Below are 14,504 nucleotides of genomic sequence, written 5' to 3' on the forward strand. Positions count from 1 at the left end.
TAATTTATCTCCTACTCCCAAATGTCCTCACCTCTCACTCGTTGCACCATTTGTTTGCTTTTGTTTTTTTCTTCTTGGAGTCACAAATGTTACTCGTTTGCCTCCCAAACATAACCTATGTTTTAAATGGGGAATTATGCAATTTTGGTGGTTCTGCTTGAGTACGCTTGCGGTTCTGTAGCAGGGATATAGATCAGTCTTTGTGTTTCTCAGATGAGGAGCTGAACTGAAACTGATATCATAGATTGCGGAGAGTGGAAAAATGAGGGTAATCATTGAACTTAATTTTCATTTTACCTCCATATTGAGTGTATTGGAATTTGTGCTGAACTCTAAACGAATGAGCTGATCTCAGTGAAGAGCCATTAGTGTTACAGATTGCATTGACTATGAGTCTAAAGCCTGCCAAGGCTTTTGTCTCTACTCAGCAGTGATTTAGCGTGTGAAGGCCGCTGCTACATATCTGAGCTACCATTGACATTGATCAGCCATATTTACTTTCAAGGGTATCGGATCGGCTTTGTCTGTGTATTTTTTCCAACTTCCCAGTGCAATAAAAGAAATAGGATCCTGTCTGTAGAAGTGGGAAAGCTTCCGGCTGCTAACAAACACAGTGGCATTGTTTGTGTTGGAAATCAAAGTATTTTAAAGAAATCTGTGTGTTCTTGAATCTTTCCTGTTCTGTGTTAAAACATGTGCTCAGGTGTTGGTTCTATGAAAGCATTTGACTTTGTTGAAAACATGCTGCTGTAAAGTCAGGCTAATTGAACAATAAAGTGCTGTAATCCCCCGTGTGCGTAACGATATAAGCTGCAAGGAATTTTCAGTACTCAATTAATTTTGGAATGGGTCTCTCATTTGATACTGTTTCTCTGTTTTTCTTCTCCTCTCCGAACCTCGAGGGAAGACTTTTGACAGCTGTTATTTGCATAGTTTTCCTAGAAGAGGTCTGTGAAATGATCCTGATGTGTTGACAGTCCTATCCAACTGTTCCCCAGGGCTCTCCTGAGCAATAACTATGAAAGGCAGTGTGAAAACTCACAAGTCCTACCTTAATGCCATCCTCAGCAGTGAGCAGCCAAACGTCGCCTAAATGCTAACAGAATAAACAGTAAGCAGATTAAGGTAAACCTAATGTAATTACTTATTTCACATGGTTGGTTCTCAGGTGTTCACATCGCAGTGGTTGGGGATTTAGTTTCTTCTAGCCAGTGTGGTCCATTAGGTCTGAAATAATTCCCACTTCCAGAAAAATCTGCCAAATAACTGTGTGAAAGTCTTTTCTATTACTAAAAAGGAATCTGCTCCACTTTATTCCTATTTGTTAAACCTGCAGTGCAGAACTTTTGTCCCATTTTTTGGTAGTGAGAGTAATTACAAAAACACTGTGGATGTGTTCTGTTTTTGCTCCCAGTTTCTGTTGTTACTCCTAGATATACAGCCTGGCTTGCTCCCCTCTTCAGCTCTGGCAAACCAATCTTTACTGGTAAAAATAAGACATCACTGCTGGTGCACCAGCGTGTTGCAAAAGTCTGATTTGAAAGTCTAATATACTGTGAAATGCAAAGAGTATTACCTGCTGATAGGTTTAATCAGCACTGTGTGGACTCATTTGGTAAGCCCTAAAATGTAACAAATGCTTATTTATATATAAAATACCCAAACTTTAAATAAGAGCAGAAATAACTCATGCAGTAGCGAGGAATCTTTTCATAAAGTAACAACAGTTAAAGACAAACACACACAGTCACAGAGTTGACTTGCATGCTGCTCATAGACTTGTACTGTGACATTGGCTCATATGGTTTCACACTTAATTATCAATACTTTCCTGTGGGTTTCTGAGAAAAAGCACTTTTTCCATTCCCCTCCCAATGTCTTGATGTTAACAAAATGCCACTAAAAGGGATTATTTGTCATGAACAACTGCAGTAAACTGCAGACATTCTCTCGGCCTACCCATCACATGGGATTTTCGCTAGCTATGGATCAGTTATTGAGCTGGCCTATTATTGGAGCCAATATTCAGCATTTTCCTAGTACTGGCATTGATATTTTTTGATTAGTGTCTGATAAAATAAACAAAACGCACTTTCATGGTGCTGATACAACCACCTCTCTCCGTCTGTAGTAACTACTCTGTGGTCCTAAGTACTGTCCTGCCTACAGCACTTGCCTGACTGGTTACACATCACTAGAAAGTCCTATTTTTATTAAACTTTTGTAAACCCTTAGTAAAGATATGCATGCCAATGAAGTTTTGTGTTGATGTTTGTTGTTTTTATTTTCATGGCAAATACTCTGTATATTGGTTCTAGATACTGGTCTCATCAGTTAATAATAATCAGTACGAGCCCAGAAAAAAAAAAATAGCATTCTATCCCGCATGGTAGCCCTCAATCAATTAATTATCAGTCCCTGATGAAGCATCTTGTGTATTTACTGCATGGATTCTACCTTGAATGGACATATATTGCCCTCAGAAAAAAGTGATGCGAGAGATACATAGAGTTGCATTATCATGATGTTTACAGCAACATGAAGTTGTGCAGAAAAGAAGGAGAGCTACTGATCAAAAATGGTGTTACAGTTATACCTCATGGGCACAAGGAAGCAACACAAACCAAAACTTGTGTAAAATTCTGGAAATTAAATGAAAAAGTTCTGCACAAAACTCTCCCACTATCCATAAGAGGTTACACTCCTAAGTCTTGTCCACCGCCTTGCAACAAACTCTCCTCAACCTTAAGGTGAATTGAAATAGCTTTTGTAAGACTTTGCCTGGAGAACAGTTCTCTCTCTTTAATCACTGTCCACATCTGAAGTCTGGATAGCCAGTTGAGACATTCTTGATAAACATTTCTTCCATCCAGAGATCACTTTCTCGAGAGACAAATGAACTCACATTTCCAACAAACCCAAACAGGTGCAAACACATAGTGGACTTCTTCCTGATGAAAATGAGACTGGGGCTGCATATCCACCTCTGTTGGCTTTGTGCCTGTATGAAAATAGAAGCACTGCGTGGTCCGGTTGCACTAATCTTTCAGTCTGGTATCTTCACAGGTGTACTGTCTGACATTTGGATGCTTGTCCTCTGTGCACCCTAAGAGATCAAACCAGCTTACTATATTTAGGAGAACTAGTCAAAAGAGGTTCTTTGTTTGTCCTGTCGAAAATAAAGTCTTTTATACAGTTCCAGTGTACTTTCTAGTCCAATATAGTCACTCTGGTTGCACTGACCTTGTCACTAACCCCTCCCAGCATTGCTAAAAAAGCATAGAGTGGCTGTATGAACATAAAACACTGTCAAAAGAGAAGACGCTGTCCTCTATCTCTGCTCACCAGAACCACCCACTCCTTCGCTGCGTAAATGTCAAATTAAATAATGCCAACACTTGATGAGAAGTGAACAGAACTTGTATTTATCAAGCATCACAGAATTGCTTCCACAAGCTGTGATGAGTTACAATAAAGCTAAAAATACCGTAAATTATATTAGTGCTTTATATTAGTGAATCAAGTTCCTAAAATTAATGATGGCATCTGTGTTTTTTTATGTGCGCTGCACACATTCAGAAGACTACCAGATGGAATCTCGTGTAATTTCATGAAGTAAAATTTAACAGCAATGAAAAAATGTCACATCTGTAATTGCACGTTGGCAAAAACTGAATTAATCACTTCATAGGGTGTGATAAAATGAACTAGTTCATTTTAAGCCTACAATCAAATCAATCAATCAAAGTTTATTTCTATAACCCTTTACAACAGCCCAAAGGGTGACCAAAGTGCTTCACAGTGAAAGACAAGAGAATAACTTAAAACAATACAGTAACTTAAAACAGGACAAACAGTCACACTCTTACTCACACATATGTGCTAATTTAGAATAATCAATTAACCTCTGTACATTTTTGGACTGTGAGATGAGGCCAGAGTACCGGGAGAAAACCCACACGTGCACAGGGAGAACATGCAAACCCCATGCAGAAAGATCCCGGGAAGGCCGGGACACGAACCAGGGATCTCATAGCAGCAAGACGAAAGTGCTAACCACCACAATGATTACGTTTATTTGGCCATTTCCAGGCACAAAACATAGATGTATTATCACCTGTAAAGGAATACTGCTGTCATTCATTTAGAGTCAAATTATTGTCCATCTAGTTTTTTGATTTTTCTTTTTTTCTTTGCGTTTGGTCTGTCTTTGGTTCATATCGACACCTATGGGGAAATCACTTTCTCCTGAGCTGGTAAATTCCTCTCAGTGTTTTCCTGATAATTGCCAACTGTTTTTGTCTGGTGGTCTTTGGAGCTTTTATGCTGAGAACAGCTGCCTGGCAGATATGCCAAAAATATCAGCTATAGCTGCTTCATACCAACTAAATTTAGCCAAATGATACCTCTTGCATTGTTTAATGAGAAAGGCTGCTTAATTTTTTTGGACATCGTTTAAATGCAAATTGCTGTTGGCATGCTCCTTGTGGCCCATCTGTGTTTAAGAACAGAACCGACATACCTTACAACACGACCATGTTATTGCATATTGCTGGAGCTGGTGCACTACATTCAATCACAGCTTCCACCAAATCAGAATGGCTTTAGTTCCCTTTTTCGTAGAGGAGTAGACAGAGCAATTATCCTGAACATGGACAAAATCAGCCAAAGGAAGTTTCAGTCCAATCATTGTGTTTGAAAAAGCTTGTTCTTATAAAGCAAACATTCTTCATCTTTTCACACATGGAGTACAAGTGCATGTTTTTCCTGTCACACTTGGCTAGAAATCCTAATAGCACTCCAGCTTTCCTAAATCCTGAGGGAGATACGAGTATTTTTTTAGGTTCAGAGGGTTGATGAGATGCATTTACTACAAAGCCTAAAAGAAGGGCCAGACACACGTATCCTTCATGAGGTGACTCGAAAGTCAGCAAGGACTGATTTTCCCGCTATGCACGCTTCAATAAATATGGGGTTTGCTTTTCCTGTACTATTCCCAAGACTAACCCCATCTAAAGGCCCCACTGTACCTCATTATCCTCACTGCTCTGGGCCTTTTAAAAAGGAAAAACCTAGAATCATCTTGTCTCTGATTTATTATCTCTGCAGCTAAAGCTCTTTTCGGCTTTCACCTCCCAACATTAATGTTTTAATGCCTTGTTCTTAATCTCGATGTAAAAATGATTTAAAGACCCGTTTTGGTGAAAATCAGGTTTCTTCCTTACCTTGGTACCAGGTTCATGTGGTGTTTTTGAAGCTAGAAATGATATCCGAGAGAAAATAGTCCACCATGACTGAACATTTCCACTTTTTACATATTGTAGTTTTATTTTCCTTCTCCTCACATTTTATTCCTGTGAACCTTCTTTAAAGAAGTGGCTCGTTTGCTCCATGTGTGTTTTGTTCAGAAGTGCATCCTGTGTAAACACAGCACATGATATAATGTGTTAAATTCAAAAAGATAACTCAACCATGACAGTTGTTCTTCTGTTGCAGATATCAGGCAGTTATGCTGTAAATTTGTTTTCCTGCATTGGTCAGCCACTTTTACTATGTTTAAAAAAAAATGCTTTCACCAATCTTCTGCCTGTGTCAGTGAGAGGGAGCCATCACACACATTTGCTCAAATTGAAACAGGGGAAATAAAGTGTGGAATAAAAAAGGCAAACACTGACATAGAAAATCGTCAACAGTAGATCAAAATGTCAGAGACGAGAACTTAAACTGTACAGAAGTGAAGCGTGAGAGGTCGACAACAGAGGCGACAATAGCTTTATTCATACGTGATGAACACACACACGGCTATAACCCGCCTGCACCCCGGCAGTAAGAAAGACATTACAGCTTAAATGCTTGTGTGAAGTGTACGTGCTGCATGCATGAAAGGACTTTATTTTCCACCTCCTACACAGTGACATAAGTGACCAAAGGATGAAGAAAAGAAGGACTTGGACACTTCAGTTCAATGCAAGAATTTAAAAATAAAGACAAGCTTTTACTCTTCCTCACGACACGTTTGGAGTCCAAACAGAGTGAGACATAACTCACCTTATTTGACTTTTGACTGCGTGCCAGAGAGAAAAAGAGCGGTAACATCTTTCCATCTGTGACACAAATAACAAAGACCTAAGAAACAAACTTGCTCTTACCCAGTAATACAGAAAAAAACAGCACCAAGGAAGCAAAATCATCAAAACTCCCATGGGCCCCATATTCACTTAGCAGGAAAAAAGAGGCAAAGTGCTGTGTATCTGCAGGTTTATCAGTATGCTGCTTGTGTGTGTATCCTTGATGTTGGCTGATGTATAGATGATGTGCTTTCCTCTGTATGTTTTTCAGGTGGCTGTGACAGGGGCACCCCCGGGGCAGGACCCATGAGGAGTCATAGAAGATGCTCACAGCCTGGGCGCTTCTGCTCTTCTTAGCCATGTGGGTGAGAAGCACCTCTGGTGGCCCGCTCTCCTTCCGAATAGGTAAGCTGTGAAACCAAATTGCTCTAATGTACAGTTTAGCAATGATGGAAAACACATGCTGCAGCTGGAAATATGTTATTTGTGTTGATTCTGGAACAAAGCAACTCACATTTGGAAGAACTTCACATTCTCCATGCATACAAGTGATGTTTTTTAACATGTTCGTTGAAAATTGAGTACATGAGCGACTTTCAAGTTGAAATGACATTACCACAGAAATGTTAGCTCAAATAACTCCACAGTTTCTTAAGAGAAATTCAGTAAGTAGTGTTGAGAAATACCTATATTTTCCCAGTCACACTTGGCTTGAGGCATCAAAATGCTCCAAAATACATGTGTTCATGACACTATTCTGACAGGCTGTGAAATCATCAGCCTACACATTAAATGGTCTGCATTTGCTGTGGAGTTCAGGCTGAAAGACCATATACCATAGACATTCCTAGCAACAGTTACCTGTTTTTTTTTAGATCTAAAAATATGTGGATGAAGAAGTTCCATAATGTACATACTTTCTGCTGTCTTTTCATTCATGCACAATGTGACAGCTTTGACTGACACTGTGTAGCTATGTCGTCACCAAAAAAGGAACTACAGTCAAAACATTGAACATATTTAATAGTTCTGATTAGATGACTGTGTAACATGGCTATAGTAATTTAGCTAATGAGTCGAGTTCTGTATTTAATTAGCTGCTAATCTTTCATGTTTACTTTTTATTTAATTAATGTTCCCACCTTGTTTTCCTCTGCACGCACATGATTTTTTGTTTTTGTTCTCAAACGTCTAATAGATATTTACATGTTTACTAGTAGTGTAATGTAATCACATTGAAACTGTCAGAGGTTGTTTATGCTTGCCAATTGGTTAATGTATAGCATCTGGTTCTTGCATGGGCATCATGGGTTAATATTCAGTAGCAGAGTTTTGTTATTTAATTCTCACACAATAAATGTACCATAATCATGATATTAGCATAACCTCTGGCAAACCTTAATCTGACCCTTGTTAAATCCCAGTATTAGCTTTGATATTAATTTTGATGTTTAGTATCTGTAGGTCTGTTTTTTGCACTGTTGTCAATTACATCTTTCAACTCAGTAGACATGTCATGACATATTGTGGCATTATGTCATGGCTGTAGGTGCAGCGTCACCGTTAGTACCATTACTTTAGGCTAAATTAATGGCATTGTTCCACCAGAAGCACGAACAGTTTGAGACCATGACTGAAAAATCGAGCAGAAACCACAGTGATATTCTGTTCATGGAAATGGTGGCAGACCACTGGACCAAGGCTGAAACTTACTCAACACTGCATCTGAGAGGGCATGGTTCAGAAGTCTCATAACCTGCCAAAGTATGCTGGTAACCAATGGGGAGTGTTCCTTCTTGTTATTATTCTCAAAGTGTGAGCAGCTCTCTGACACCTTGTCACTAGCTCCCCATCTACCAAAAGTTTGACTGACTGTTTCTTTATTTATGTATGGACCCCATTTTCCGAGATGGGAAACTGCATGTATGCACTGTATATGAGAAATAAAGATAAAAATATAGATTGAGAATGAGACTGATTCTGCTGCTCACCATCAGGATCTCTCAGCGGCCAGCTTTACATTCATAGCACAGTAATCAACTTTCAGGAAGAGCTGAGACTGATGTCTGTTGGCAGAGGAAGTTATTAGCTCATAAGCTGTATACAAACCCTCCTGCGGTTATTATAAAGCTATTAAAACATTAAATATAACTAAAGGGTGAATAAAAAATATGAATGCTTCTTAAGATGGTGCAGTTTTATATGTAGGAAAATTTATGAAAACTAGTCTCGTCTAGTGTCACGTATTCTGGTGCCAGCGTGATAACACTTAAGTGTATTTTTTTCTGGCAAGATGAGTTTCATGATGATGAAAACATTGTTTAGTTTGAGAAAAAATCCCAGCCTTACAGACTCATAAATACATATTGGAACTTTAATGCAACCTCCTTCTAATCTTCTGCCTCCTCCCTTTTCTTCTCCTGTTGTGCGAATAAAAAAAAGTGTCTTCATCCTTCCAGTATTTCAAACATTGACAAAAATGAGTCAGTTAAAACCGCCATCTTTGAACAGTTTTGAAACAGGCAGTTTTCTATCACTCCCTAGATTTTGGTTTTGTCTGCTCTGTCTCACAGCGCCGCCACAGCACAGCTACTGTTTGCAGAGTTTTTGGTGGATTGGCATATGATGCCTCGATCCATGTTCTGTATTTTGAAAACAACACAGTTTCAGAATTCACCGCATCAACACAACCAAGAACACATCATTCCTCGTCTGTGAATATTGTGCGATAAATTATTAGCAGCCCCATGTATTTACTTTCCCTCTGCTACCCCACTCCACCTGACTGTACAAAAGCAGCCCCTTTGCAGTGGTGGTTTGTGTTTATCTCAGTCGTATTGCATCATCGATGGATAATTAGGCGCTTGGCCTGCTTTTTCCTTTTCTTCTAATGTCATCTGTGCACAGCACCCATCTCTTTGCCAGTGCACTTTCAGTACAGGGCACAGATATGCACAAGCGCAGACACGCACTGCGGCACACACATTTCAAAGCACACCAAGGCATGCAAACAAACACATACCCCCAAACACCACCACAAACTCTCTGCCATTTGCGCTCCAGGAGATGGTATTTAACATGACTGTCCCTCGAGTCCTGCCTGGCTGGCATAATGTCACTGTCTGGCCTTCTCTGAATGTATCAGTGCCAAAAACAACCTCCCGTCCCTGCCACATTCCCCGCCAGGACCATCCAGTGGCCAGCAGCAAGCTCAGTGTAGGTGAACTGAGGAACTTCTCTTTGTCTGTCCTGTGCTGTTGGCAAATTCAAGGATGAAAATGGACTTTTGTTTGCAAATGAGTTCATCTACACGTAGTATTACAGTAAATCTACATACCATCCTTTTTGTATAGAATTTCAAATTGGGAAAATTGTTACAGATATAGGGTTGTTTTTTGTTCACTTCTCTGTTGCAACAGTGGTAGAAATGTGTTGGTTGCAATGCTGTTCTATATTGACCTGGGAAAGTATAAATTATTGATTTTGCTTCAAAACTCCTTCTAATAAGAAATATCAACGCACAAGGAGGTTTAAAAAAACCCTCTGATGAAAATCAATTTTTGAACCTTGTTAACACGTCCATGTGATGTTATTTCATGCTTCTATCAGCCACGGCACTAAAATCACTGACAGATAAAGTGAATCACATTGATCATCTCATACTAATACATGCTGCTTGGAAACCTTGGGTCTTGACATTCATGTGAATGTTCATGTGGAATCACACCTTAGACCAAGCACACACCCTCTTGGAAATGAAACTCCCCAACTGCAGCAGCCTCCCCCAGCAGGAATATCCACCCAGCCATGCTGCAAAAACAGTAATACAAAAGTAATGCCCTGAGGAACACCACTAAAGGCCCAAAGCGGTACCGGCATCCAAACTCACCAGATCAAAATGTCACAGAGCATTTATGGGATGCTACGGAACAAACATCATCCATGGAGGCCTCATCCTGCAACCCACAGGACCCACCAGATCCTGCAACATCTTGGTTCCAAGCATCATAGGACGCTCCCAGAGGTCCCAGATCCATGCCCCGATGAAGAGGAACTGCAAAAGCCATAGTGGTGTATGCAAGAAGACAAGTCAGGCAAAATAAACAGTCAACGCCATAACTGAGCATTTCCACCATGGGACTGCAGCTCCCAATGACAGTTTTCAAAACACAGATTCAAAGAGCAAGGGTAGTAAGGAACCAACCCCATCAATTTACAAGGTAGAGCTTTCCATATCAATATTTTTCCTCAAAAATTTTCAGGTTTCTGGGTCAAACATACTGTGCATGTTTGACCTGAATTAGTTATAAGTGAGCTGGAAGGTTGAGCTTCAGGTAAATGGTAGACGGATTGGTGGAGAAAGACGTAAGGTCCAATTTGCGTATTTATAGACACATGCTTGCTAAAGATGGCAGTAGTATAGAGTCTAATATGTCTAAGATATTTAAATGCATGAAGAGATATTTTTGACTGAGAAAATGTTCAATTATGTAGTTTTGATCAAATTAGTTTTTGGTTGAGAGGAACTTTAACTAACCTTAAATAAAGTAATTCATAAGATGATATCAAAGAGAAAAACTCACGTGAAGCAAAGAGAGGTAGATACTGTTATCAAATAACCAGCTGAAAAGATGTCTTCCAATTTGGGAATATACTACAGAACACTTTAACAAGAAGATGTACTGCATAATGTTACATAAAAATCCAGTTCGCTACCATATGGTGCATCTTGTTGTTGTGGGTGGTATTCCCAAATTAGTAAAGTGAAGAAGTGTCTGCCGTCTAATTACATGCAGCCAATAAGCTTCTGCTTATGCGAATTTGGTGAAATTATCCACCACACATACATCATCATTAGCATGAGCCAATGTCTGTTTTTATTACTACAACATGAGAAAATGTAGGAAAATAGGAGATTCACAGTATCCATCATTAGAGCTACATTCATCAACACTGTCAACTTGTGTTGCACTGCAGAGCCTTCACTCTCCACTCCACACGCTCACTCGGTCTGCTGCCATCCAGTTCAATATTTGAATATGAAAGCCAATTACCTGCTGTCTGTAAATCAAAGGCAGTGGGAGGTTTCATACTAGATGAGTTCTTTTTCGGTTTTATAGCCCCTGTTGAAGTTAACTTAATGAGAAAAGTAGTGGGAGCTGGACAAATGGTGCAAAGTGATCACTAAGGTTTTAAACGTGTTTTTAATTTCACTGTTAACTGAGCCTCGACGTAGTGTAATAATCTGTACTGCTTTTCATAGACAGGTTGAAAACATATCTGTTTTTTAATGTAAAAAACTAATAATAATCCAGACAGGTACTTACATGAGGCTCTCTTATCTCAGTCCACAGAGTGCTTTCCAGCACTGGGATTAACCACAGGCTGGGCCACCCCCTGGATGACCACTGATTTTAGCCTTTGGTACCCATTGGCTTTGAGCTCACTCAAACGCTATAAAAATTCCCTCAGACACCATTTTGCTCACCCTAAATGTTCTGTCTATGATACTGCTAGAGAGCAGGCTTTGGATTTAATTTCGGAGCATGTGTGGTGTCTCTTTAACCAGCGGTTAAGAGTTTATATTTATTTTCATTGAGATCTGTTGTAAGCGTTACACAATGTCTCTGACACTAGCATTTGGATTCAGTCAGAGTCTTGTGTGTTCTTTTATAATACCCTTAACCCTCTGAACCCCAAAACCCACCATCGGGATTGACAGGCATGTTAACTTTAAAGAATTGCCAAAGTTACACCATTTATCAGAGCCAGAAACTGTGAACACAGAAAGAAGTGTCGGATTTTCAACTTTCCAGCAGTCGTCAAAAATATCTTTTTAGTATGCATTGTATGAGAGCCAACATTTTCATCTCGCTGTTGGTTTTATCTGTAGGCATTTTAAAGAAAAAAGTACATGCTGACTTCTTTTTTTTTTTTTAACTTTCGTGAAATATATAATCAAAATTCTACTTAATTATTATTTTATTGATTCATGACACTAGAGCTATGTCATTGAGGTGCAATAATTTATTTTGCAGTGAATAATGAGCCAGCTGTGAGTGAAAATTTATCAGGAGCAAAAAAACTTCCACAAACTGCTTGGGGAAAATAGACAAGTCGCATGTGCATTTTTAGTGTTTGTTCTGAATGTATGATAATTTCAATAAGCAATGGCTAACTGAATTGTACTGCAGCAAAAATCTATATCACATGGGTGACTGAACATTGCCAACAGCTCACCTCCATGACACAGGACAGTCTGGTGCATGGTACACAGTTATTCCTTAGCATTTAAATCTTTGATCCTTTGACGTAGCAAAATATTTAAATAGACATCAGTCTGAGTCTCTTTTAACTGTACGTGTGCAGTTTGCTTCATATATTATCTTTAAAACTCATTTCAGGACCTCTGCGTTTTGTCAAAATATAACTCTTGGAATAATTTGTGCAGCAGGCAGCAAGGGGATGTATTGGAAAAAACACATTTTCCTGGCACTGACATTTATTTGAATACTCACTACTCAGACTGTTATGTCCTTGGGGATAACTCAACAACCAAGATGCCTATGTTTATTGGTTATATTTTGCCATTTATATGTGGAATTTTTTTTAGCCTTGCTCTCTAGTCAGGGTCATAACAAAGGACAGGAAAATTATGCATCATTTTCTAGCAACTTCCTCTTGCTCTTTTTTTAGTGATGCCCTAGCGCTCACAGGTCAGCTGGGCGATGTAATACCTCCAGCATATCCTGTGTCTGCCTGATGGTCTCCTGCCAGTTGTATATCTCCAGAGGGAGAGGCCCAGTCGCATCCTTAACAGATGCCTGAAAGTCATGAGCTTGCTTTTCTCAGAGACAGTAACTCAATACTGTGGTCACCCCAAATTGTTAAACGTCACACTGTACCACACAGTACTATGTCACGTTGGCCTTCTGTATCCCCCAACTGTCTCTCTCTACAGAAGACTTGATTCCACTTTGCTACAGATAATCCCAACTCTGTATGCTTCTTGAAGCACAGTCCTACAAAAACCCTGACCCATTCCCTTTTTAATATTGACGGTTTTTCTTTTGTTAAATCTCCTCTAACACAATAGTACAATATTATTACCTTTACTGTCATTGTTAAAACAGTGACATCTGAGCCATATGCCCTGGTTTTTGGAGCATTTTTATTAATGTATATATGTAGGAATCATGCATGAGACTAAAAATGAAGGGTAATATTTAATATGCTTTACCAGAATGACCATGTATTAATGTTTTATTCAGATTCAGATAAACTTTATTTATCCCCGAGGGGCAATTATTCACAATGCTTTGGCAATATACAAAAGTACACACACAAATGAGCCAAACACAAACTCCCATCATTTCAGAGGACATTAAATATACTTAAATTAATTTCTTCATAATTGTAACTAGGGGCTGCACAGTGGCGTAGTGGTCACTTTCGCCTTGCTGCAAGAAGATCCCCTGGGCCTGGGATCTTTCTGCATGGAGTTTGCATGTTCTCCCTGTGCATGCGTGGGTTTTCTCCTGGCACTCCGGCTTCCTCCCACAGTGGGGGAGGAAGCCGGAGTGCTGAGGTTAATTGGTTACTCTAAATTGCCTGTAGGTGTGAATGTGAGTGTGATTGTCTGTATATGTAGCCCTGTGACAGACTGGTGACCTGTCCAGGGTGTCCCCTGCCTTCGCCCGAGTCAGCTGGGATAGACTCCAGCACCCCCACGACCCTAGTGAGGATAAAGCGGTGTATAGAGAATGGATGGATGGATAATTGTAACTACTACTTCCCTAACCCTACCACAACCTTACATTAACCAAGTGTTCATGACGAATGCCCAAGTGATACACACATAAAGTAAAATTAGTTTTTAGCAGACTTTATGATTCAGCTCAAAAAGGTGAATTAGAGCTAAATACTACATTTACATTCTGTTAAGTATCCACAAAAATGTCAGCAGGCGTGCAGAAATTGCTCCACTTTTGAGGGAGGTGTAAATAGCTATTATTATCCATCAATACAATTGCACAACAGAGAAAAAGGCACAACAGCTGTCAAAATCCAAAAAATTGGGTGCCATGGCTTCTATACCAGCTGGAAGCTTTGTGCTCTACTTTACCACATTCAGATAACAGGTAATATTTTTGCGATTTTCTTTTTACATTGTGCCAATGAATAAATAAATGACTGTTTCTATTGCTTGGCTAGAGCACTTAAAAAAACACTGCTGGAATGTGTCCTTTCATTAGCTGAGAACTGATTTATATAAATAGTCTTCAATTAAATTTGACATGTACTTATGGCCACTCAGTGATATTCTAACAACTTCCGATTTAGTAATAAGTCACTACTGGGACACATAAGATACATTAAAGTTGCTGCTTTACTCAAACACTCACACCTCAAGAGATCAAGCCTGAGGCTTCTTAA

General features: G+C 39.4%; 1 protein-coding gene across 4 annotated transcripts in view; it reads left to right on the plus strand.

Moving 5' to 3' along the window:
- Nucleotides 1-14,504, plus strand: part of grik4 (glutamate receptor, ionotropic, kainate 4) — a 337,318-nt gene that overhangs the window by 170,307 nt on the left and 152,507 nt on the right. For all 4 annotated transcript variants that reach the window (XM_051958364.1, XM_051958363.1, XM_051958365.1 and 1 more), the window contains one exon: nucleotides 6,340-6,473. In XM_051958364.1, coding sequence (XP_051814324.1) covers nucleotides 6,392-6,473 — 82 coding nt within the window. In that variant the 5' untranslated portion in view covers nucleotides 6,340-6,391. The remainder of the gene's footprint in view (nucleotides 1-6,339; nucleotides 6,474-14,504) is intronic.

Source organism: Acanthochromis polyacanthus, chromosome 13 (genome assembly GCF_021347895.1).
Source record: "Acanthochromis polyacanthus isolate Apoly-LR-REF ecotype Palm Island chromosome 13, KAUST_Apoly_ChrSc, whole genome shotgun sequence".
Classification (NCBI taxonomy): domain Eukaryota; kingdom Metazoa; phylum Chordata; class Actinopteri; family Pomacentridae; genus Acanthochromis; species Acanthochromis polyacanthus.